Consider the following 24788-nt stretch of genomic DNA (forward strand, 5'->3'; position numbering starts at 1 on the left):
GTATGCATGGGGGAATGGTTTGAGGGGGACATTTCTTTTAAAAAATCCTAAAAATCAAGGGATGAAGGGATTTGCTTCTAACTTGGCATGGCTAAAGCCCTATTTAAGAGCTACCAGGGTGCCAAGTTTCATCTCTTTATCTTTAAAAATGATGATTGTATGCATTTTTGTTAATTCCCATTGATGATAATAGAGCAGTTACCCTAAAATGGAGCAGTTTTCTGACAGGTTATCCAACGGTGCTGAGAGATGGACACTCCCCAAAAATTGGAGTGGAGAATCGCCTCAGTGGAGCTCCGCCATGAATTCTGGGGTGGAGCAGACCCACTCTGCACACACCTAAAAAGCAGAGCAGCAATTTCAGAGTTTAGATGGGCCAAAAATAAGTGAACGTGAAATTGAAAAGGCTCATATAATTGTCTCATTGTTCTGTAGAAAGCCTTGAAATGCTACCTGTAGGGCCACAACTTGCCATGCGCTGACATTGCTAGTTCCCCAACTTTCCTTTGTTTCCAAAAAAGCTGGCCATTGTGACATAGGCTTCTTCATTATTTGGCACCCTAGTCTCACTATTGGTGTATGCTTGGTGACAAGGATCTGCCTCTGATCCAGAGAGGATGGTGAGGTCCATCGATGAAGTGGAATCATGGCCATTACTGCAGCCACGCTGACCACCAGTGCTATTGTCTTCGTACTGATTGGCCCTGATGAGTCTGTTACCATCAGAAGTATGGGTACTTCTGCCCAAATGAAAATTTAGCATCTCAGCTGGCCACATTCCTTCATATGCCAGAGGCAGCTTCAACCAGCCGTGATTGATATGATTCAGGTTGGTCTTTTGTTCCAGCCCATTCCCAACCTTCTCCAGAACATCTGGATCCCAAGGAAGTGACAATGGCTGAAGGCGGTCCATTTCTGGTTTGGCCTGAATGCTATCCACCTTATGGATGTGAACATATTCAAAGCTCTCTGGGTTGAAGAAACTTGCATCAGAATTCTACAGTAATAAGAGGATAGTCAGAATTAAGCTAATGAAGTATATTTCCAAATATGAGTTTAAGTGTCTGAAAATAAAACACGATTGTGTGTGCGTGTTTTAAATCTTATCTGTAGTCATGATAATATTAATAACTCTCAGCCGTTCCAGATTTAAAATGTGATATATTTTAAAGCAGTTTTGAATGTTGGTTCCACTGTTACATTTTCCTGGTGGGAATCTACACGTATGTAATACAATGTAAAGCAAGGACTACGATAACTCTATGGGCCACATGACGCACTTCATTTCATGTTTTTTTTTGGTTATTTTTTCCTACTTTCTCCTGAAATATATCTCAGTTGTTACTGCTGAGAAATCGTAGCATGCGTCCCGACTCAGCGTTAGCACTACGTCTGCCTCTGTTTCCAAACTTCCCCATTTAGCCAATCGCTGCCCTGGGGGCGTGGACATCTGATTTCGGCGCCGAAATCAGCAATTGTGCTCGCGGTTAAGACGAAGTTGGCATCACACTGTAACAAGTGAGTGAGGCACAGCATGTAATATTTTTTAAAAAACCATGCTACTGTGATAACAACAGAGTGTGTTCTGAATTAATGGAGTATTAACAGGTCAGAGGAAGGAATCTAATGCTATAATCTATGAGTGTGCCCCTGAGACGTTTAATAATGCAATTAGTCATAACGTTAAAAGGAGTCATACGTCAGAACCACAGGTGTAGATTCGTCCCTGGTTTGTATCTTTAAAAAACAAATAGGGCCAAACCAGGGATGATTCCAAGGAGTAGTGAGTCGTAATGGGTATGCCCCCAAATATTTTCTGCTCCCTGATTTACTTCCCACCTTTCAGTTGTAGTATATTAAGGTCTGCTATGGCATAGATTAAGCTCTCCCCAACCTCGTGCCCTCCAGCTGTATTGGACTATAAACTCATTATTCTCAGCTAGTATGATGGGAGTTGTTGTCCAACACATCTGGAAGGCACAAAGTTGGGGATTAAATTCTTGCTCCCCTAATAATGGCCTTTGCCACCCTTTCACTCCCGCAAGGCAGGTTGTCTTGAGTTGCCTCTGAGCCAAAGGTCCTCCCCCAGGTGCTTACTCCAAGGGAAGCTCAGAGGACAGCAACAAAGGAGAGGGCCTTCTCTGTGGTGGCCCCCCAATTATGGAACGATCTCCCCAATGAGGCCCACCTGGTGCCAACACTGTTATCTTTTTGGCGCCAGGTCAAGACTTTTCTTTTCTCCCAGGCATTTAACAGCGTACATCGAGTTTTAACGGACTCCAAAACTGTCTTTGGCCTGGCTGAGAGTTTAAAAAATTGTTTTTAATGTTAGCTGTTTTTATGGTTTAAAATTTTGTATATTTATTTTTAATGTTCAGTCTTTTAATCTTTGTAAACCGCCCAGGGAGCTTCTGCTATGGGTCGGTATATAAATGCAAATAATAATAATAATATTAATAACATCAAAATGGATTTGGAGTCAGTGATGAACAAGACTATGCGGCAGGGCCTTGCTATTTACTGTTTTACTCTGTACAGCACCATGTACATTGATGGTGCTATATAAATAAATAAATAAATAAATAATAATAATAATAATAATAATGACAATTCGACAAGTTCAGGGCGGAACAGCTTCATATCTCATGGTTTTCTGACAGGGAAAGTACCACCCTACGAGAAATCACATGAAACCTTATCTATTGGGAAACGGCAAAAAGTAAGATAAGGTTTGCCTGTGGGTGGGGAAATAGAAACTTTCTGAGTCTTGGCATCTTATGCGTATGGAACCAGAGTAAGGGCGTTTTTTGGCAGGGTGCAAAAGACTGTGGTCCAAATCCATATCAGATGTGCTCCCATGCACACCCAAGCTACACAAACATGGCCTGTATGCAGCATCTGCAGGATGGTGTGATTCCCTATCTGGCATGGCCAACAGGATTCCAGGCAATGCTATAGCGGAGCCACAGCTCACAGGATTAAAGCACCAGGACTTTCTGATCAGCTGGGACGGTAACATCATCTGCCCGTTGTCCTGGCTTTCCTGTTTCCTCTCAACCTAGTTCCAGTCTTCACCATAACTGTAGTGGGGGAGCAATGTAGCTTTTTGAAGGGGATAGTTGTGAGCTATGGCTGTTGTAAGGCAAAGTATCTTTTGGGCAGCTTGGACATGAATGGGCAATTAGGACTTATTCACTTTATGACATACCTGCTCTTGGCAGAGATGAAAACGACTAGAACTGGTTTGTCGATCTGGATCAACACTGCTGCTTGCATTTCTGGACTTCCCTTGGGGGCGTGGCTATGAGGACTGACACAATAAGTGCCTGCATTTTGATGTTTAGGGAGGAAACTGCACTGGCAGCCTATTCGCTACTGGGCCAGGTTTAAGGTTTTGGTACTAGTATACAAAGCCCTAAACAAGTTGGGACCAGGATACCTGAGAGAGCACCTTCTCCCCTTTCAACCTGCCTGGTCACTGAGTTCATCTGACAGCATGCTCCTGGTGGTTCCGCATGGACCTATGGCCTGATTGTAGTCCACCCGGAGAAGAGCCTTCAGTGTGGTGGCCTCCTTTCTATGGAACTTTCTGTCCCTAGAGGTCAAGCAGGCACCAACATTGTGCTGTCTCCAGTGTCCCCTGAAAACATCTTTATTACAGGAAATTTTCCTTAACTAACCAGCCACGATTTTATCAGAATTCTGCTCATTCATATATATATATATATATATATATATATATATATATATATATATATGGTCTTTTATTCTTTTATCCTATTTGTATCTCTTATTGTTCAATGCTTTGGAATCTGTCTAGATATGGAGTGTTATATAAATGCTGTAAATAAATAAAACATTTTCTACTACCCCACTGGTTGCCTGCACTTGTCATACCCTATATGGTTTCCGCTTTCAGCATTTATTTGGCACAATACGTTGACCGCTGAGAGCCGACAGGGCAAATTCTCATTTAACAAAAGTACAAACCTTTCTCAGTTTGTGGAATAATTTATCCAAAGTTTTCTCATGGTTAGGGAGTGTGGGCCACACAATGGGTTTGATCCTGAAAAAAGAGATAAAGAAAAAAGAAGTGGTGATGAGGAACATTCTTACAATATCAGGGCTGCCTAGAAGCTCTGAAAGCTCCACTGGGGAATGTGTGGTTGTGCTTCTTTGATTATATGATGCAGCACCCACCTTGCAGCCATCATGGGGCTTTCCCATGAAGCTGCAAGTTAAAAAAGTCAGGGACTTACCCTGACTTTTTCGCTAGAGCGAGGTGAATCTGGTGCGTCTGCCATCTAACCTCTAGCATCATGGCGGAGGCATTCCCGGGTGGATGGAGACCTCTGATTGGTCACCATCTGCCCAGGCAGAGGGACGGACCTGGTGGGCTGAATGGCTGCCAGAAAACTCGCATTTTCTCTGTGTTGGGTTTAGCTGCCGGCACCCCAGATCCAACCACATGTCCAGAATCCTCTGGATATATATTTTGAGAAGACCCATTGCACAAGACCTTGCCTGTTCTGCAAAGAAGTATCTGTAACTCTCAGTCCAATATTTTATCGAAATCCTTATTTTAAATTTGAGGAGTTCCTCGTTGTCAGCTTTCTCCAACAAGGGTTTTGCAATGCTATGCAATCATAGTATTGTTCTCTTAGAACTGTCATTGCATTCAATGGAGCTTACTCCATTGTACAGCTTCTACCAACCTGGTGCTGTCCAGATGGTTTGGACTACAACTCCCACATTCCTGACTATTGGCCATGCTCGCTGAGGCTGATGGGAAGACCAATACCTGGGGGGTGTCTATATGCGGGGAAAGCCCTGGGGTGGTTCTACGGTGATGCTGTGACATTTATACAATGCAGCAGCCATTGTGGAGCAATCCCAGGGCTTTCCTCCAAAGCTCCGAAGTAAAAAATTCAGGGACTTACCCTGACTTTTTTCTCCAGAGTGAGGCGAGGACAGCGCTTCTGCCATCTATCACTGCTCTAGAGACACGGCGGAGGTGTGTCCTGGTGGATGGTGACCCCTGATTGGTCACTGTCTGCCCAGGCAAGGGGGAGGGGCAGGCCGGCAAGCCAAACAGCCACCGGAAGGCCCCCGCACTTCCCACGACATTGGAAGAAGTAATTCTCCATCCCTTTGGCAGGAAAAGCCCTGCAAGGTAAGGAGGGGGGGAGCCAGGGAGGCATGGGTGGCAGCACAGGTGGTGACATGGCCGGTGGCGGCAGCACCCCATCCCCTGATGGATGTAAAACCCGCACTCGTTCCTTGTGTGGGGGCAACCCCGCAGGAGCAAAACCCTGGGGTTTGGGGAGGGAGCTCACAGCACCAATGCATCTGTGACAAGGCAGGCCCCTGGTGGTCGCCAGTTTGCTGAGGGCTGCCCCAAGAGAGTGTGTTTAGGATTCTAGCCATAGTGGATGAACAATCTGCTGGTGTATTATAACACCAGAAACCCCCAAGCCAGCTGTCAACTATTCCAGTCCCCAGTCTGCTCATGGCTAGTCCAATCATAGTATCAAGCCAAGCATGGAGGGTGGGGCTGGGTGGAGAAGACCAACCAGTGCCCAAATCCAGCAGCAGCAGTAACTCCACAGCTCCCAATGAGCCCAAGTATATCTTCTCTGAGATAATTCCCATTTCTGTTCTGTGCAGCAGTTACTAAGCTGGTGAAACTCACATCTGAAATCACCACTGGTTTATACTGGCTCAAGCGCAACAGCCTCCAAGCTTATCTGGGCATTTGCAAGGTTCCTGTCCATCTCAATAGGAGAAGACTGCAGAAGTTAATGGTAACCTTAGCATCACTCTTCTCGGAAAAAGCATTAAAAATTACCTGTTTTTCCAAAATTTTGGGATGAGAGAAATTAGAATGAACAGCATAACAAAGGCCACGATGGATATTGTTATCTTGATAATGTCATCTAAGAAAACAAATAATAAATATTTATTGATAGAGATAGATAGATAGATAGATAGATAGATAGATTCTTTAATAGGGGCCAAACTGGATGTGATATTAAACATGTGTATGGCACCGGTGTGTGTGTCTTGTACCAGGGCTTCCAGCACCTTGTTAAGTATATGAAAAGAAATACTTGCTTAGTCATTAAAATTGTGTGTGTATGGCTATCTCAGGGTTAAACAGAGAAAGTCTATCTGTGGGCAATTACCTTGAGATAGAGGCTGTTCTGGGAACCTTGCCAAGATTCTAAGTTAGCCTCATCACAGCTGTATGTAATGTAGATAAGAATTGTGTAGATCTGTATATAGTTTCTCACTTGTGTAAAATGGAACTGATCACTGCTTACTGATCACTGCTCTATGATCACTGCTCTCTGTGTATGCCTCAGTGTGCTGATCTGAACTGATCTGAATTGAACTGCACAGAAGCCTGAAGGAAATAAACCAGCTCTGCTGTGTAAGACCTGCGTGATGTGTGTTTGTTTCTGAGCACAAACAGAGTTCCAGAAGGAGAAAAGTTCTGGCAATAACCCAACAAAGGTTATGGGCCCAGTCTAGCCTAGACCAGCCTACGCCAGCCTAATCCAGGCAGAAGAACCAGAACTTGATGGGAACGGTGCAGTACCAGAACCAGGAGTCTGCTAAAACAGAAAACTGTTGATGAAGGAAGACATCAAGCTAAAGCCAGTGCTGCAAAGTGAGGAAAAATCTCAGTCGGCTGACTCTGAGGAGGACTCTGAGCAGAAGGACGGTGAGATACCAATTCCTAAAGCAGAGGAAATGGCAGGAGCTAATATGTCTGGTTTGCATCAATTGTTAGAAAAGCTGAATGACTCTAACTATGCATTATGGTCTTACAAAATGCAAATGTATCTGATTCAGGCTGAACTGTGGTATGTAGTCACAGAGGATCCACCAGATAGAGCAGATCCACAGAATGCTAAATGGTTTAAGGACGATGCAAAAGCAATGGCAGTTATTGCATTAGCTGTGGAAGACTCTCAAATTTCCTTCATTCAGTTTTTGAATACATCAAAAGAGTGCTGGAATGCGCTACAAGCTGTATATCAAAGAGAAACAGCGGGCAGTAAAATAATTCTAACCCGGAAGCTGTATGGAATGAAGCTGAAACCAGGGGAGTCTATGTCAAACCATTTGAAAAGCATGAGAGAAATCTTCAATCAACTCAGGGCACGAGGGATGGAGTTTACAACTATACACCAAGTCTATGTGATTTTGTCAAGTCTTGATTCATCGTATGACGCGGTTGTTACCATGATGGAAAGTCAAGAGGAGAAAAATTTAACCCTCGAGTATGTAGCTGGAAAACTACTGGAAACCTATGAAAGAAGAAAAGCTTCAAAACAACAGAGCCTTAAACATCCTGTGGCTGAATTTCAACAAAGCCATAAATCTTCTGACGTGGTGGCTGCATTAAAGGCAAGGAAATGCTTTAATTGTGGTTCCACAGAACACTTAAGGCGGGATTGCAACAAGAAGAAGAAAAAGCAGTCAACAGCAAAGTGGAGAGAAGAAAACAACATGAATGAAGCTGAATCAACAAAGAAGTGTCTTCTAGCAAGAGTCAAAGAGACAATGAATCCTTGGTTTTTGGACTCTGGGGCTTCAATAAGTATGGCAAAAGACAAACTTTCATTTGTTACCTTGGAAACTTCTACTTCAGAGCAAAAGTGTGTTACCCTTGCAAATGGAACAAAAATCCAGATTTGTGGTGTGGGTAATGTATATTTTGATTGTCTGGGAGTTGAACTACAAAGTGTTTTATATGTACCAGAATTAGAAACAAACCTTCTAAGTGTGTTTCAGTTAACAGAAATGGGGTATGAGGTTTGTTTTACTGAAGAAAATTGTACTATAAAACAGGGAAACAAGGTGTGTGTGCAGGGAATAATGAAAGAATCTTTGTATGTGATTAATACTTGTACAGAAAATGAAGTTGTGGCCAGCAAAGTCACAACAAAAACAATAGCCAATTGCAAACCACACCAAGAGTGTATCCATTTAACTCATAAAAGGTTTGGTCATGCCAACTATGAAATAATTTCTAAGATTCCAGAATTGTGTGAAGGGGTGAAAATCAAACCATGTTCTAACTATGTAGAATGTAATGTATGCAGTGAAACCAAGTGTCATAAGTCAAACATTCCAAAACATAGTGAGAGAACAACAAAAAGAATTTTTGAATTAATTCATGCAGATCTTGCAGGTCCTTTTGAGACAAGTCAAGGAGGAAACAGATTTTTCTTGTCTATTGTTGATGATTACAGTAGATTTGGATTTGTGTATGTGTTAAAACAGAAGAGTGAAACTTTTGGAAAGTTTAAAGCCTTTGTTAAGTGGAGTAAAAATAGATTTAAAGAACCTATAGCTAATCTAAGAACGGACCGGGGAGGTGAATTTCTCAGCAACCAATTTAAAAAATTCCTCAGTGATGAGGGTATACAACATGACCTTACTGCTCCATATTCACCATTTCAAAATGGAGTTGCAGAAAGGAAAAACAGAACCTTGCAGAACATGTTAAGAGCTCTATTGAAAGAGTCAGGATTGTCTAACCTGTTCTGGGCAGAAGCTTTGTCCACCTCAAATTATTTGTTAAACAGGCTTTACCACTCTGTACATGAAAAAACTCCATATGAAATGTTTTACAAAAGAAAACCTAGAGTGTCACATATAAGGGTTTTTGGAAGTAAATGTTTTGCTCATGTTCAGAAAGAAAACAGACCAGGAAAGCTAGCTCAAAGAGGTTTGGAATGTAAACTGTTGGGATATGATACACAAACAAAAGGCTACCGTTTGTGGTCTCCATATCACAAAAGTGTAATTGTAAGCAGAGATGTAGTTTTTCATGAACAAATGCAGGAAACAAAACAGTATGTAAGTTTGCCTGTAGAACAGAAAGCTGTAGAAACAGAAGAAATTCCTGAACAATCTCAGCAAGAGAGGGAGGGGGAAGAAACTGTAGAGGAGGAAACTATGCCTGTAACTATGCCAAGACGATCAGAAAGGGAACGCAAAGCTCCAATTCGTTATTCAGATGAATACCAAAGCAAACAGGTTTCTCATAGAGCTTTACTAATAGCCTATGAACCTACTTCATTTGAGGAAATTCAGGAAATGGAACCTACAGAAGCTCAGGGCTGGCATGAAGCAATGTCAGAGGAAATCAGAGCAATGGAAAAAAATGAAACGTGGGAGCTAGTACCTTTACCTGAAGGCTGTAAAGCCATTACCTGTAAATGGGTATTCAAAATAAAACAAAATGAGAAAGGACAGGTGGAACGTTCAATGGTAAAAAACAAAGAGATGCTTTAAAGCTAGGTCTCAGATTGTAACACAATTTAAACAACATGCGCAAGAGGAGGACTGTTAAGTATATGAAAAGAAATACTTGCTTAGTCATTAAAATTGTGTGTGTATGGCTATCTCAGGGTTAAACAGAGAAAGTCTATCTGTGGGCAATTACCTTGAGATAGAGGCTGTTCTGGGAACCTTGCCAAGATTCTAAGTTAGCCTCATCACAGCTGTATGTAATGTAGATAAGAATTGTGTAGATCTGTATATAGTTTCTCACTTGTGTAAAATGGAACTGATCACTGCTCTATGATCACTGCTCTCTGTGTATGCCTCAGTGTGCTGATCTGAACTGATCTGAATTGAACTGCACAGAAGCCTGAAGGAAATAAACCAGCTCTGCTGTGTAAGACCTGCGTGATGTGTGTTTGTTTCTGAGCACAAACAGAGTTCCAGAAGGAGAAAAGTTCTGGCAATAACCCAACACACCTTCCCTTGTGTGACACCAGTGTACTTCCCCCTTCTCTCTCTCACACACACCAATTCCTGCTCTCTCCTAATCCATCCATCCTTCCTTTCTAAAGTTGCAATCCTATGTGTGCTTCTGAGTAGGCCTACATAGGATTGCTCTCTTTATCCCATCCACACGCACACACTCCTCAGCCCCAAAGGAAAGGAAAATGTCCCCAGCCCCAAAGGAAAGAAAGAGAAAGCCCAGAGGCTAGGAGGGAGCAGAAGAGGAGGTCCTTGTGAGGTTAAGGGATGGGAGAGAGAAAGAGTAAAGCCAGAGAGGAGAAGGCTGTGTGGGAAAAGTGGGCAGGGCCAGGATTGAAGCCAGTCTTTCCTAGTCTTCCTGCCTGCAAGACAGCTGATCAATAGAAGATTCAGGAATAGGAAGGAGAATCCAGCGCCCTAACCTTTTCCCAAGTTTTTTTTAATTAAAAATAAAATTTTGAAGGTGGCTGGGAGTGGACAGCTTCACGGGTGCAGTCGGAGGTCCCTGCAGTTGCCTTGCACCCATGAGCACTGTGTTGGAGACTCCAATCCTAACACAACAACACTTGTACAATGTCTTTGCCTCCACGATTGCCCATGGAAACTAGAGCTGCAAGGTTGGATTGGTGAACTAACTGAGGCTGCAATCCAGGGCCCCCTGGAATCACACTACACGGGGCCTAGGTGAGACGGGATCTCCTGTCTCCAAGGGTGGAGACCAGTGGCACTGCCAGGGGGGCACGGGGGCAAGCGCTCCCCCCAAACAAGGAGCTTGCCACCCCATTTGCTGGCATTGCTAGCTTTACCAGGAGGGCTCACCCAGACAAGTCAGCCTCTGCAAGGCGTGGCAAGGGTTAAGAGTTAGCCTTGCTGAAGCGCTGTCACCTCTTCCGGTTTCAGAGAAGGAGCAAGAAGGAGCCACATGGGCCCGGCTTGTGGCTGTCTTCTCGAAGGCAAAGCGCAGCTCTTTTGGAGGATCGAGGGTAGAGCAGCGCCCTGGGCAGCCTCTCCTCTTCAGCCTCTTAGAGCCCTTTCCCTCTGACTCAGGAATAGGGAGCCAGGCAAGCCCAGAGGCCAGTTGATTTCCGCTGATAATCACCTACACTTTCCAGGTAGGGGTAATAGTATTTACATGGACACTGCAGTGTCCATGCAGTTAAGAGCGGAGAGTAGATTCCTATTTCCTCAGAGAGGGTTGGGTTAGAATTGGAGGAAACCTGTGTGTGTTTGCTGTTGCCCTCCCTTACAAAGCAGCTGCAAGCAACTCTGCTCTTCCCTCAGGTATTTAAGACGAGGCTGAGAGAGGGTTGGGGTTGAATTGGAGGAGACTTGGGGTTTATCTTATGTCTACTCAGAAGTAAGTCCCATCGTCTTCCCTTACCAGTGCATTCTAAACCAACAGCAGCTAGCAGCTAGTCTAATTTATACAACATGGGGTTGGATCCAAGTTCTGCATTGCACAACAGGAACGGCTCTATTTGTGGAAGACCTTTACCTGATTTTGGAGGATCCCCCCCACTTCACCCCATTCAGCAGGGTCTCTTGACGCTCTGTGTAGCATTTCCAAGGGGCTGGAAGGGCTGTCATGTAGGGTGACCATATGAAAAGGAGGACAGGGCTCCTGTATCTTTAAGAGTTGCATAGAAAAGGGAAGTTCAGCAGGTGTCATTTGTATATATGGGGAACGTGGTGAAATTCCCTCTTCATCACAATGCTTAAAGCTGCAGGAGCCCTCCTCTCTTTTGTATCTGGTCACTCTAGTATAGCTCCTGCAGCTTTAACTGTTGTGATGAAGAGGGAATTTCACCAGGTGCTGCATGCATACAAATGACACCTGCTGAAATTCCCTTTTCTATACAACTCTTAAAGAAACAGGAGCCCTGTCCTCCTTTTCATATGGTCACCCTACTGTCATGGGAAGAAGGGTGGTGGTGGAAAGACCACTTCCACCAGCGCAGTTGATCCAGCGTAAAATCTGGCTCCAACCAGAAAAAAAATACATTTATTTTTTTCAAATTCAAGCTCCAATCAGGAAGTTAATAACTTAATCGGAATGAAGATCTTTACTGGATGCTGATTCCTATTTGGTATTTATCTGGGTTTTTTTTTACTTATTACCCTATTTCTTCGATTCTAAGACACACTTTTTTTCCCATATAAACATCTCTAAAAATGGGGTGCGTCTTAGAATCGCGGGTGTGTCTTAGGGTATTTTTTTCCTGTTGATGATACTGAAATCAGTGTGCGTCTTACAATCGATGGCGTCTTACAATCGAAGAAATACGGTATATGCCTGTACTGTTACTTTTAACGCATAAGCATTTGCAATACAAATAAAATAAAAGCTTGCACTTACTTATTTCATCCGACACGATGGCTGGAGTATCAAAGTATGTAGAACAGCTCCATTCACTCCATGAGCCTTTGAAATAATCTCCATTGGGCTTTGACCGGACTCTCATTTCGTACATTGCTCCTGGCTGGAAGTCCTTTCCCAGAAGTTTTAATGTAGTATAACCAGACCCTTTGGTCTAAGAAGAAGAAAAAAGTGGGGGAAGAAACATTCAGAAGAAAACAAAAATTACTTTTAGAACCAGCCGTTTCCCATTCATTTCTGCATATATTTTATTTATTTATTTATTTATTTATTTAAAAAATTAAATAATAAATAAATAAATAATAAATACCGTTTACATACAAAAAGAATTAAAAATAATCAACAACCAAAATCGCAGACTGGTTAAAACCTTCTCAAATGCTGTCAAAATGCCTGGGAGTAGAGGAAAACCTTAATTTGGTGCCAAAAGGATGACAATGTTGGCCCCAGGCGGACCTCTATGGGAGAGATACCATTTGGCATTCAAACTGCAATGTGTTCATATATGTTACCAAAATACATAATGAACAAAAAATGGATGCTGTAGACAAATTTACTGTAAAAAAAGAAGAAGACACGTTTCAGCCTCTTGCTTTCTGTTACCAGCCTTCCTCAACCTGGGGCGCTCCAGATGTGTTGGACTGGCTGGGGCATTCTGGGAGATGCAGTCCAACACATCTGGAGCGCCCCAGGTTGAGGAAGGCTGTGTTAGGCCTTCTTCAGGGGCTTGGAACAATCTCTGCAGAAATTATTTACAACAGGTTGTCTTTCTGCAGACATTGTTCCAAGCCCCTGAAGAAGGCCTAACAGAAAGCAAGAGGCTGAAACGTGTCGGGCTTTTTTAGAATAAATTTGTTTACAGCATCTTGAGACGTTTCTCTCTTTTTTTGGTTCATCTTGGATGCTTACCCGCCTTGCAACCCAAAATACATAATGACTTGTGAATGATCTGGTTGCCAACGTACGTATGCTTGGCCCCATCCATGTGCAGTGGTGCAGCTAGGTAATTTTTTTTTTAATACTATTTTTATTGATTTTCAAGTAAGGACAAATACAATAAACACACAGAGAGTAAAAGAAAACACTCAACAACAATATAAATGTTCCCACAGCACCACTATAAAAAAGCATGGGTGTTCATTCCTTCAATAAGCACTTAGTACAGAAAAAGATGCAGGTTAGGTTAGAACCTCTGACCAAAAGGATTCCTGAGTCATTGGGGGTCTAGGTTCGCTAGGATTCACATTAATAAATGTGAAAAAGTCCAACCAGTTTCCCAAAAATGTGTCTGATGTTGTTTCCCCTTTTGCTAACCTGCTATGTTGTGTCAATTTATCATTTAAAGCTAGTTTCCAAATCTTATCAAACCAGCGTTGATGGTCAAAAGCTCTGTCGCTTTTCCAGAATTGGGCAATTTCCCACCTGGCTGCAACCAGCAAATGGGTGACCAACAGCTAGGTAATTTTTGACTCTACTGGGTATGCCTGTGTCAGAAGGCCGTGTGTGTTACTTCAAACAATAAAGTGCACATCTGTAACCACATACATGCCTACCCCGCCACACCTTGACTATAAAATGTTCCCTTTAAAATAAGAAGGAAAGGATGCTACAGCAAGCAGTGCAGCCCTGGTGTACTCTCGCGTATCGATGCCAGCGCACGTGCTCCTACTGCTGTTTGGGTGACCATTGGGGTCCCCTTGAACCATGGGCCCCCAGATCTCGGCCCCAAAGTCCATCCCTAGCTGCACCACTGTACCTATGTCACCGCTGAACCATGGGAATATCTTCTACTTGATTCACTCCCACCATCATGCCTTCAGCCCCGTCCCTGCCATGCCATTGGAAGAGTGATGTAGCGCAGTGGCAGAATGAATGAGTCACATGCAAAAGGTCTCAGGATTCCAAACATGGATGTCAGATACATATTCAATGCATATTCGGCCCCACTATCCCCAGTACATGTTTTACAGTGCATTCCTACTTAGAAATAAATCCTGTTGAGTTCAGTGGGATATACTCCCAGGTCAGTGTGTATATGTATAGGATAGCAGCTTTGAAGGGGCGAATTCATTTGATCCAAGGAAGAACACAAAGTACAATGACTAGAGAGGGGTAATAATAATAACAAAACCCAAAATGGACAGAAATCGAATACTATGGGCACGTAAATTAGTCCACTGTATGCTAAGCATCTGTTACTTTTTATCCAGAGTACCTAGATGCCATTGAAACCAATCTGAAAAGTTAGTTATGACTAACTCCAGTCCCATTCATTTCAATTGGAACTAAGTGCAGCTAACTTAGTCCTGCTCCATCCCATAGTTTTCAGCTAGACCTTAAATAGATTTTTGGTTTTTTTACATATTCAAAATGAAAAATGGCTCAGTTAAAAAGATGCATTCTTACTCACAGACCAGGGTTTGTTTTTCTGCCGGTAGTCTAATTCATGTATTAATTTGTTATGAAGGTATGATCCTGATGAGTGTGGAGTAGAGAACTGAACAAAATACTCATTTGCCTTTTCTTGGTATGTAACATTTAAACCAAATGGTGCTTCAGGTTTAACTGGAAATGACAACATAAAGAAAAAGCATAAGAACATAAGAAGAGTAATCCTGGATCAGACCAAGGGTCCATCACTCAGTTCATACAGTGGCCAACCAGCTGTCAAACTCACAAGCAGGCCATGGGTGCAACAGCATTAGGGTGACCATATTTGGGAAACCAAAAAAGAGGACACCTAGTGTGTGTGGGGGGAAGCAGCTTTCTGAGTCCTGCAAAAAGTACGTTATTCCCCCGCCACCTTAAAGAACCTGATTGGAGTGGAGGATGGGAAAGGATTTCATTCTGCACCACCACCATCCACTCCAATTGGGGCCTTTTCTATAATGTCCACAAATGACCCACTTTCCCCTTTAAGACCTCAATTGGAGCTCGGGGTGGGGGAATGATGTGCCTCAAGAAAGCATGTCATTCACTCCTGCCATGCTAATGGCAGCCTTAAAGGGGAAGGTGTGTCATTCCAGGACATTATTGAAAATTATAGAAAATCCCCCCTGACACTATGGAAAGAACAAAAACCAGGACAAATCCGGGGAAATCCTGACAGTTGGTCACCCTAAACAGCATCCTCCCACCCATGTTCCCCACCAACTGAAGTATATAGTTTATTGCCTCTGATACTGGAGATAGCACATAGCCTTCAAGACCAGTAGCCATTGATAGCCTTCTCCTGCAGGAATTTATCCAACCCTGGTTGTTGTTTTTTAGAAGTCTAATTTTTATCCTGTCTTAAAACCATCCAAATTGGCAGGGATCTGCTACCATAACTTTACGTTGTATATATCTAAATAGTTAAGGAAGCTATATTTGAACATTATGTTCAGCTGTGTATCGTCGGACTCAATGGGCAGCTACTTTGAGGCATGTAAAATATTTCTACAAGCAGTTTCCTTCCCACTTAGGGATGTCTGTTCCTGGGAAATTCTGTTCCTTTTTTTAACTCAGTGGAGTTCCGTGGCATGTACAACTCACTTTGCGTTTGTGAGCTGAGCTGGGGACTTCCCCCCCAAACTCCGAGAACTTTTTTAACACATTTTTTTACAGGTTCTGCAATTTGAGCAAATCTCTGACACATCTGCCCACATTTCTAATCAATTTGTGCCAATTCCACCAAATTACTCCCATGATTTGTGCAAATGGCTTCGAAATTTGCACAAATTGCAGAACCTCCACAAAAAAAATGTGCAAAATGCTCAAAAACATCCAAGAATTGGCCTGACTCACTGCAGATTGAGTTGGGTGCCGTATTGGGAAAGGAAATGAAGTTTGGTGGCTGAACCTAAGAAAAACTGTCAAATTTAAACCAAATGGTGCTTCAACATTCCTACTCCCACTACAACATCCTTGTGAAGGGATGTTTCTGTACTTTCTCGTGCAGATTTGGAACTGGCAGCTCCCAGTTCGCCATGACTGTTTTAGGCGTGTCCTTGTATCATCAGGGCAGGTTGCCTATGAAATGATCCCGTGCCTTGGTTTTGAAGTGGTATGAAAACTGCAGACCATTCTGAATAATGGGCACAAGAGCACCACTACAAAGGAGCTTACTGATAGTAACTGCCTCCACCTTCTGGCATGCTTTGCATTCTGCGTTCATCGTTGTCATGAACAAGCAAACATCTAGGGAGTCAATGATATCAGTGCTCTGTAGAGTACAGTTGCATACGAGTTGGCTCGCCATGCTGCATTTGCAGGGTTTGTTGCAAGACCTACGGAAAGAACATTAGCGCTGAAATGGAATTTCTGATAACCTGTGAAAATGTCAACACTGAGATTGTGTCATGCAAAAAATAACCTAAACATTTTAAATAGGAGGGACTTGGGAGTGCCATGCGACTTTGTCCTTAGCGTCTTTTCCCCATAAATAAAAGGTATGGAGTTCTATGGAACTTACTCCTCTTCTTCCACCACCCTCATCTCCACTGTTCGAGACTCAGAATGAATGAAGCCTTAGGTGCTGCTGCCAGCATGAGTGGCAATGTCCAAGGATGCTGGGAACCATGGGAAATGTAGTTCCTATGATTTTTGGCTCTGCTGGATCCATCTAGCACATACATTTCCTATTTAGACCCATTAGAGGGTCTAAATCCTGAGACCTTACCACTATCAAGGATCTCTGTGGTTTTAGGCCTAATCTACACCAAGCAGGATATTGCACTATGCCAGCGGTATGAAAGCGGTATATAAAAGGCAGGAGCCACACTAAGCAGGATATAACACTATGAAAGTGGTATGAAAGCGGTATATGGTCTGTGTCAATGGGCCCCAACAGTTGTCAGTGCACTTCTATACCGCGACAAAGCAGTAGTGTGGCTCCTGCCTTTTATATACTGCTTTCATACCACTTGTATGGTGAAATATCCTGCTTGGTGTAGATTAGGCCTTACTCATAGTTTCCTTGCCTTAATAATTTTGAGGAATGAGGGGAGCGTAAACTAAGGGGAGGGCTCTTGGCAGGGATTGTAGTGGAGGAGGGCTGTTGCAGTTTTGATGACATTCTTGGGAATACAACGGGAGGCAGATTTGAATGGGATTAATACAAAACTTTTCTACATGAGGCATTTATTGTGTGCCCATGGTTGTTTGTGAGGTTTTTTAGATGGCATTATGATCCTCCAGTTTTGCTTCTGTTTTTTAAAGAAAACTTTCCTATTTTGTTGTGTTTTTTAGAGTGGAGAAAATGGGATATTATTTCTGAAAGCAATAATGTGATAATTGTGTAATTGTGACATTCCACTTCAGCACAGTGCCGCCTAGAGGTTATGTGGTGGAAAAGCCAGAAAGGAATCATTCTTTATGTAGAGCTTGGATCACAGTTCTGCTACAAAACCAAAAGTAGATGTAGTAATTAACAGCCTCATGTAGAAAAGCTCTTGAGTACGGAATAGGGCAGGTTTTATCACTGGACGATGGTGATTTTATAAACTGGCCCTTACTTTTGCCTTAATGTGGGTCATCTGCCATATTGTTCTTGGCTTATGGTTCTCATGATCTTTCCCAATATAGTGCAGTAATGTTCCCCAACCAAGTGCCCTCCAGGCTGGGATTTTTGTAATGGAAAAGAACATTCTTAGAAAAACATGGATGGAAGAAAAAGTAAAATAGAGGACAGTCTGTTGAATGCTGATAGCTTGACATCCAGAATTAATGGGGCATCAAAGCCATGAAGATAAGAAAGGTGGAAGAAGGGGATTGTGGGTGGATCTGGATTAACGTTATTAAGATAATTAAACATAGTAATAGTACTGGCAGAAAAGGAACCATATTTTAATGCACCGGAGGAGTTCTTACGCAGTAAAACTGATGTTAACTTCATTCAGGTTCATTTCTGCCCTGGTGATGTTGCAAATTAAAAAGTTGCGTTGGAATACTGGCATTTGAATGAAACACTCAAAGCTGATATCCATTTCAGCATCTGCGCAGGTACCTGAGGAGAACAAGCCATCAAACAAAGGCTTTAATCTGAAGTGCAAACTGGCAGGTTAAAAGTGAAAATTTCATAAAGAATATACTCCAATGATTTAGCATTAATATTTCGGTTTTACAGAATTGAATTTCACTCTCTCTCCTCCATACCCCGCCTCCCATATTCCAACCCAATAGATGTATCCCCTTTCCCGGTTCAGACTCTGTTTATCTTTTTATAGATCTCTCTCTCTCTCTCTCTCTCTCTCTCTCTCTCTCTGTGTGTGTGTGTGTGTGTGTGTGTGTGTGTAGAAATTCTGGCTTTGATATTGTTTGGGAAGCATCCTGTAAGAATATTTGCTGCCAGGTTTGCCCTATGGACAGATAGCTTGCCTCAGGGCACGGCTACATGTCATCTTGAGCATCCCCAAACCATGTTTGCCGAGGTAACATGAACACTTGTGTAGACAGGCATTTATCAAAGAGAATCAGCTGTTGGGAGGGGGGGGCTTAACCCTTGCCCAAGCCTGACCATTTCTCTATGCAAATAACCCTTCAAACATTTTGCCTCAGTCAGGAATATTTCTGGTCTCAAAACCCAGTTGCGGGCGAGGGTAAGGTCTGAAAAAAAAACAGCATTTTCAGGAGATATTTGGTGTGCAGGGGAATTTTTCCATGCTCCTTGAACAATGTCCCTCTTGCCCACCAGTTTCCTCTGCAAATGCCCCCTGCCCTTCATATTGACTGGGTTCACATAACACGCAAACCCACACTCAGTGGTTGGGTGTGGGTTGTTGTGGAATGGTGAGTAGAAGAAACGAACATTACTAGGTGAGCAAAGGTTCCCCCAGCCCTGCGTTTTATGTAAGATGATAATATTGGGCCTGTTCACACAACACACTAAACCACACTCAACAGGTGTGTTCGCTTTGTCCCAGAATTATCTGGTAACTGCGAACATCTGCGGAGCATTCGATCTTCCAGAGCAGAGATTGGCTGCTTCCAAATCCATAGATTAATATCACAGCGGAAACATGCCCAATCGGAGCGTCTAACATCTCTGAAATTATCTGACTGTTTTTCAGGTGTCAGTGCTGTGTGTATATGTGTGTGTGCGCATGCATCTCAATTGAATAACTCCATATTTGGAAGACACTAAGTAGGGTGAGGGATAGCTTTGATGTTGACATCTGTGGCTAACCAATTAGGAATTGCTACAGCGCTGTCTGTAACGGTGTTCTCCTCCAATCGCAGTGTTCAGGAGGAATGGGCAACACTAATTGGCTGCTGATTCTGGACATGGGGAGGGAGAGAGAGGGAGTGCATTTCTGCTCGGACTCATAGAAGTCAATTATCCACATTTCCACAGTGTGAAAGTGCTGCTGGGCTGGCCGGCATCTTGAGTAAGAAACCTTCTACACCCAAGTCAGGCATAGGCAGGCTCTTTATTTCAGTTGAACTGTTACACCTGTTGGCTGGCTGGGCTTCCAGTGCAGGAGGGTGGGCTCTATCCAATAGATCTGGAAGACATCCGGTTTGAGAAGGCTGGAGTAGAAGCTTCCACCAATAACAGTGGAGCATTGCATCAGCAAATTAGAGGATAAAAGCTCCCTCTGTAAATATGCAGGGGTGGATTAACATGTGTGTGTGTGTGTGTGTCTGTTTAAGGGGGATAATGGTTTGAGGGGGGAAATTTAAAAAATCCTAAAAAATCAAAGCATGAATGGATCTGCTGCAAACTTGACATGTCTAAGGCCCTACTTAAAAGCTATCATCTTGTCAAGTCTCATCTCTTCATCTTTAAAAATGACAGTGGTTTTTTAAAATAATAATTTTAAAACCACATACTTTTTTAAAAAAAACCCTTAAAAATCAAGGCTTGAACGAATCTGATTCAAACTTGGTGGGGCTAAATCTCTCCTTAAGAGCTCTCACCATGTTTCAACTCTTTATCTTTAAAAATGAAGGAGCTGTAAGCATTTCATTAATTTTCATTGACTAGAGCGATTATCCGAAAACAGACGGTTCTCCGATGGGTAATCCCATGGGGTGGAGTGAGGGGAGCCGCTCTGAAATTGGAGCAGAGAATCACCTCAACAGAGCTCTGGCTCAAATTTCGAGGTAGAGAAGACCCACTTTGCACACCTCTTTCGAACAACAAGGTTTTTTTTTTTTTTTTATGACTCATTGCATTTGCTCTTCATCTGTCATTTACACGTTCCCTAGAATGACTGCACAGCCCTGCTGTTTTTGCTGTGAATTAAAAGATTACCATCACATGACATGGAAGTGTGAGAGGTATTACAGGAAAGAACTTATACACCCCACATAGATAGGCTTTCGCAGGATTTTCACTCACTTTGCTCAATGCTTTCAATACCAGCTAATGGGAATTTCAATTAAAGCTTATATAATTAATTTTGCAATGAGAGTTTTTTGATTATCAGCTGGGGAGCACAGCTGTGTTTAGGATCCCTACAGATGGCCAATGTACAGTGGCATAATGTGCAAATATAAAAGTATTTCTATTGACACGTTATGCCATTTTACATCTACCATGGCCAACTGCACTGCAATGGTTTCAGTAGGAAGCGTGTCCTCATCCTGGCTTTCAGGGCTGGCCCTAAGATAAATTGACCCAGGGTGAGAAATGCATTTGGTGTCCTTTTGTGGACAATTTTGGTGCCCCTTCAGCTCAGTTTGGTGGCCCCTTCAGCTTGGCGCCTGGGTGATCGCCCAGCTCACCCACCGCTAAGGCCAGTCCTGCTGGCAATGCCAGTTATACCTATAAGTAGACAAGACTACAGCTGGATCGGGGCCTGTTTTAGAATGTGTTCCAGGCTTACTGAAATAAACAGATGTATTTCCACTGACTTTAGTGGTATGCAAAGCTAACCTTTATGTTTATTTTACGTTAAAATGTATATTTTACATACTTCCCATGTCATGGTTACTTGCTGTCATCTAATCTTTCAAGGCGGAGTAAAATCTATTTTTGACAATATTAAGAACAACATTGTGAACATAAGAAGGGTCATGCTGGATCAGACCAAGGACCTGTCTAGTCCAGCATGGCCAACCAGCTGCCCATGGGAAACCCATATGCAGGAGCAAAATACTGCTGGTAAGGTGAAGTCAGTCCAGTGTCACCGCAGCGGCATATTCCGAAAATCCAACTCCTTCTCTGCTCATCTAGCTGTCCCTGACTCCCTAAGCGGAATAGCCTGTTTTCACAAAGCATGAATCATACACCTAATGAGCCACCAAACAAATAAAATCTATTGTGCCTGATGACAGACTGCATACTATGATAGATTTGGATAAGACACAATGTCATAAAAATTATGGATGTCTTCAATTCTTTACTTTTCTTGACTCTAGGTAAATATTTCTAAAAGCCAGAAACAAAATGGCACAACTACATTCATTTATATGGTCCAAGGTGGAAAACCATTAGGGGTGTGCTCTCCACCCCAGAATTATCTGGTAACCGTGAACATCTGCGGAGCATTTGATCTTCCAGAGCAGAGATTGGTTGCTTCCAAAGCCATCGATTAATATCAGAGTGGAGACGTGCCCAATTGGAACTTCTAACATCTCTGAAATTATCCGACTGTTTTTCAGGAGTCAATGCTGTGTGTGTGTGTGTGTGTATTGAATATCTCCATATTTGGAAGATGCTGAGTGGGATGAGGGGTAGCTTTGATATTGACATCTGTGGTTAACTAATTAGGAATTGCCACAGCACTGTCTGTGACTGTGTTCTCTTCCACAGAGTGGGAGTGGAAAACACTAATTGGCTGCTGGTTTTGGCTGTGGTGGTGGGGAGAGGGAGCGTGTTTCTGCTCGGACTCATAGAAGTCAATCATCTACATCCACTCTTATAGCTCTGGAGGACATCAGGTTGGAGAAGGCTGGAGTAGAAACTTCCACCACCAGCAGTGGAGTTCTGCATCAGCAAAGTAAAGGATAAAAGCTCCCTCTATAAATGCACAGGGGTGAATTAACACGTATGTGTGTTTGTGTGCGCGTGCGTGCGCATGCCTGCATGTTTAAGGGGGATAATGGTTTGAGGAGGAAAATTTAAAGAGTCCTAAAAAATCAAGACATGAATGGATCTGATAAAAACTTGGCATGCCTAAATCCTTCCTTAAGAGCTATCCCCATGCCAAGTTTCCTTTTTATCTTTAAAAATTACACAGATGTAAGCGTTTCTGAATCAGTTCTGATTCAAACTTGATATGGCTAAAGCCCTCCTTAAGAACTATCACTGTGCCATGTTTCATCTCTTTATCTTTAAAAATTAGGGAGCTATAAGCATTTGATTAAATTCCACTGACCAGAGTGGTTCTCCGAAAACAGGTGGTTCTCCGATGGGTAATCTGACAGGGCGGAGTAAGGGCAGATGCTTCGAAATCGGGGCACAGAATAACCTCAACAGAGCTCTGGCTCAAATTTTGAGATGGAGAAGGCCCACTTTGCACACCCTTAAAAACCATCAAATCTTTCACAAGTTGATTCTTTGGATGAATGACTGCACCAGTGATCCTGCAGTGAATGACTGGGATCCTGCACATTTAATAGCAGAACAGAAGACAACATTTTGGCAGATGCAGCTTGTTATGCTGGGGTGAGAACATCTGGAAATGTCCTCTTTGACACTGCATGCATTCATTTCAGTGATGGATGCAAATTTAGTTTCAACTGGGTTTTGACAGGACTGAACCTCCCATGAGACAGGGTGAATCCGTTCAGGGGGTGGGGGATCATATGCCCTCCCGACTGCTAGGAGAGCCCCAGTGAGAACTGCTGATGCCACACCAGTCCCTCTCATCTTCTGTGGCAAATGCCACAAGGAGAGAGCAGCAAACAGGATTGTTTAGATGGGCTGCCCCCTCCCCCATCTCTCTCTGGAGAATTCACTCACCCAATCTCTCACTTTGGCAGACCTTAGAGTGAAGGATTGGGCAGGTGGACTCTTCGCAGAGGGCTCCTTCTTCAGAGTGAGGCACTGTGAGGTGGCCCTGGAGAACGTGGAAGAAAAAGGAACTGATTCATTCATTCAGATCAGGGTGTTGAGTGCTTGGCTCTTAAAAGTCTGGGTTTAAATCCCTGTGTATTCTTTTCATCCCAAATATAAAGTTGTTGGTTTTTTTTTACAAATATTAGTAAATTCTTGTCCAAAAACCTAAATGAAGCTAAATTCTCCCCCATCCGTAGACTTGTACTTGTAGTAAACCTCTTGTCTTGAGTGAACATCTATAGCTAAAGATACAGGGCGCGCTGCACTCTTTAGCTGCCTCCGGTCATCTTAATGACAATAAAAAGGGATTGGGGATGACATGACACACAACGACTTCAGATTATCAGGAGATCTCGATAACTGAGGTTGAAACAATGAGAACTTTGGCTGCCACGGTCTATTAGAATGGCAAATCTTATTTGGGAGCAGTTGTCAGTCGTGGTATGGAGATTTCTATGAATGCTTACTCATGAAGCACTGAACTCCGACTTTACCTCCCTTTTTGTTGGGAAGTAAAGTAGCACTTCAGGAGTAGCACTTCTGGGGTAAAATACAGGAACACAGAATTGGGCCATGGGATTCACCCTGGGCTCATCGACACCAAGCAGGATATTCCACCATGAAAGCAGTATATAAAAAGCAGGAGCCACACTACTGCTTTATAGCGGCATTGAAGTGCACTGCAGGATCTATACTACTGCTTTATAGTGGTACTGAAGTGCACTTACAACTGTTAGTGGCCATGACACATCTACACCAAGCAGGATATTTCCTCTATGAATGTGGTATGAAAGTGGTCAATGGGCCAGTTGTCAGTGCACTTCAATACCGCTATAAAGCAGTAGTGCGGCTCCTGCCTTTTATATACCGCTTTCATACTGCTTTCATAGTGGAATACCCTGCTTGGTGTAGATGAGCCCTCTGTCTCATTGGAGGTTCAGTCCTGTCAAAATCCAGCTGAAACTAAATTTGCATCCATCACTGAAATGAATGCATGCCTTATACAGAATTGGTCCATTGGTCCACCTAGCACAGCATTGTCAACAGTGACTCTTCAGGGTTTTGTGCAGGAGTCCTTCCTAGCCAGGAGGCATCGGAGATCAAACCTGGGGCTTTCGGCATGCAAAGCAGGTGCTCTGCCACTAAGCTACATTGAATAACACCATTATACTCTCAAAGAGACAGTGGAACTGTGTGCCACATTTCTAATGTCAGTTGGTTGGGGGTTAGAGTGTTGGACTTAATCCCTGATCGCCTAGTCGCATTTTGGAATAATAATAATAATAATAATAATAATAATAATAATAATAATAATAATACCCATCTAAAGCTGCAACACAAGAAACAAATATACAATTAATGGCTACATTGGTGAAACAAGATATCTTACTTTCCCAAAAGATAATAAAAGCAAGCTTCAGGGGTGAGAACATAGGTAAACTGCCACATTCTTTGCACTGCAAACTTGAATACTTTGGAAATAGTCTGAGTTTTAGAAGGAAACATGAAATGACTCACCATAGCCCAGTGATGCTCCAGAACCAGAGCCGCTTTCGGCAGCAACGGCCACAAGAAGAATAAAGAAGTAACTGTACAGCGCTGGGCTCATCATTGTCATCTTGATTTCATATTCTTCGC

The 24788-nt window shown here is 42.9% G+C and overlaps 1 protein-coding gene across 1 annotated transcript; it reads right to left on the reverse strand.

Annotated features, from left to right (window-relative positions):
- Position 1: 1 nt before the first annotated feature.
- On the reverse strand, positions 2 to 24788 carry IL7R (interleukin 7 receptor). Its single transcript, XM_063128792.1, has 8 exons — positions 24669 to 24788; positions 18014 to 18149; positions 16271 to 16431; positions 14574 to 14728; positions 12137 to 12317; positions 5849 to 5936; positions 3991 to 4066; positions 2 to 997 (listed from the first exon to the last, which is right to left on the reverse strand). Exons 1-8 carry the CDS (start codon positions 24766 to 24768, stop codon positions 488 to 490), a joined length of 1407 nt encoding a protein of 468 aa, XP_062984862.1. The 5' UTR covers positions 24769 to 24788; the 3' UTR covers positions 2 to 487.

The sequence above is a fragment of the Elgaria multicarinata genome, chromosome 6 (genome assembly GCF_023053635.1).
Source record: "Elgaria multicarinata webbii isolate HBS135686 ecotype San Diego chromosome 6, rElgMul1.1.pri, whole genome shotgun sequence".
Taxonomy (NCBI): Eukaryota; Metazoa; Chordata; class Lepidosauria; order Squamata; family Anguidae; genus Elgaria; species Elgaria multicarinata.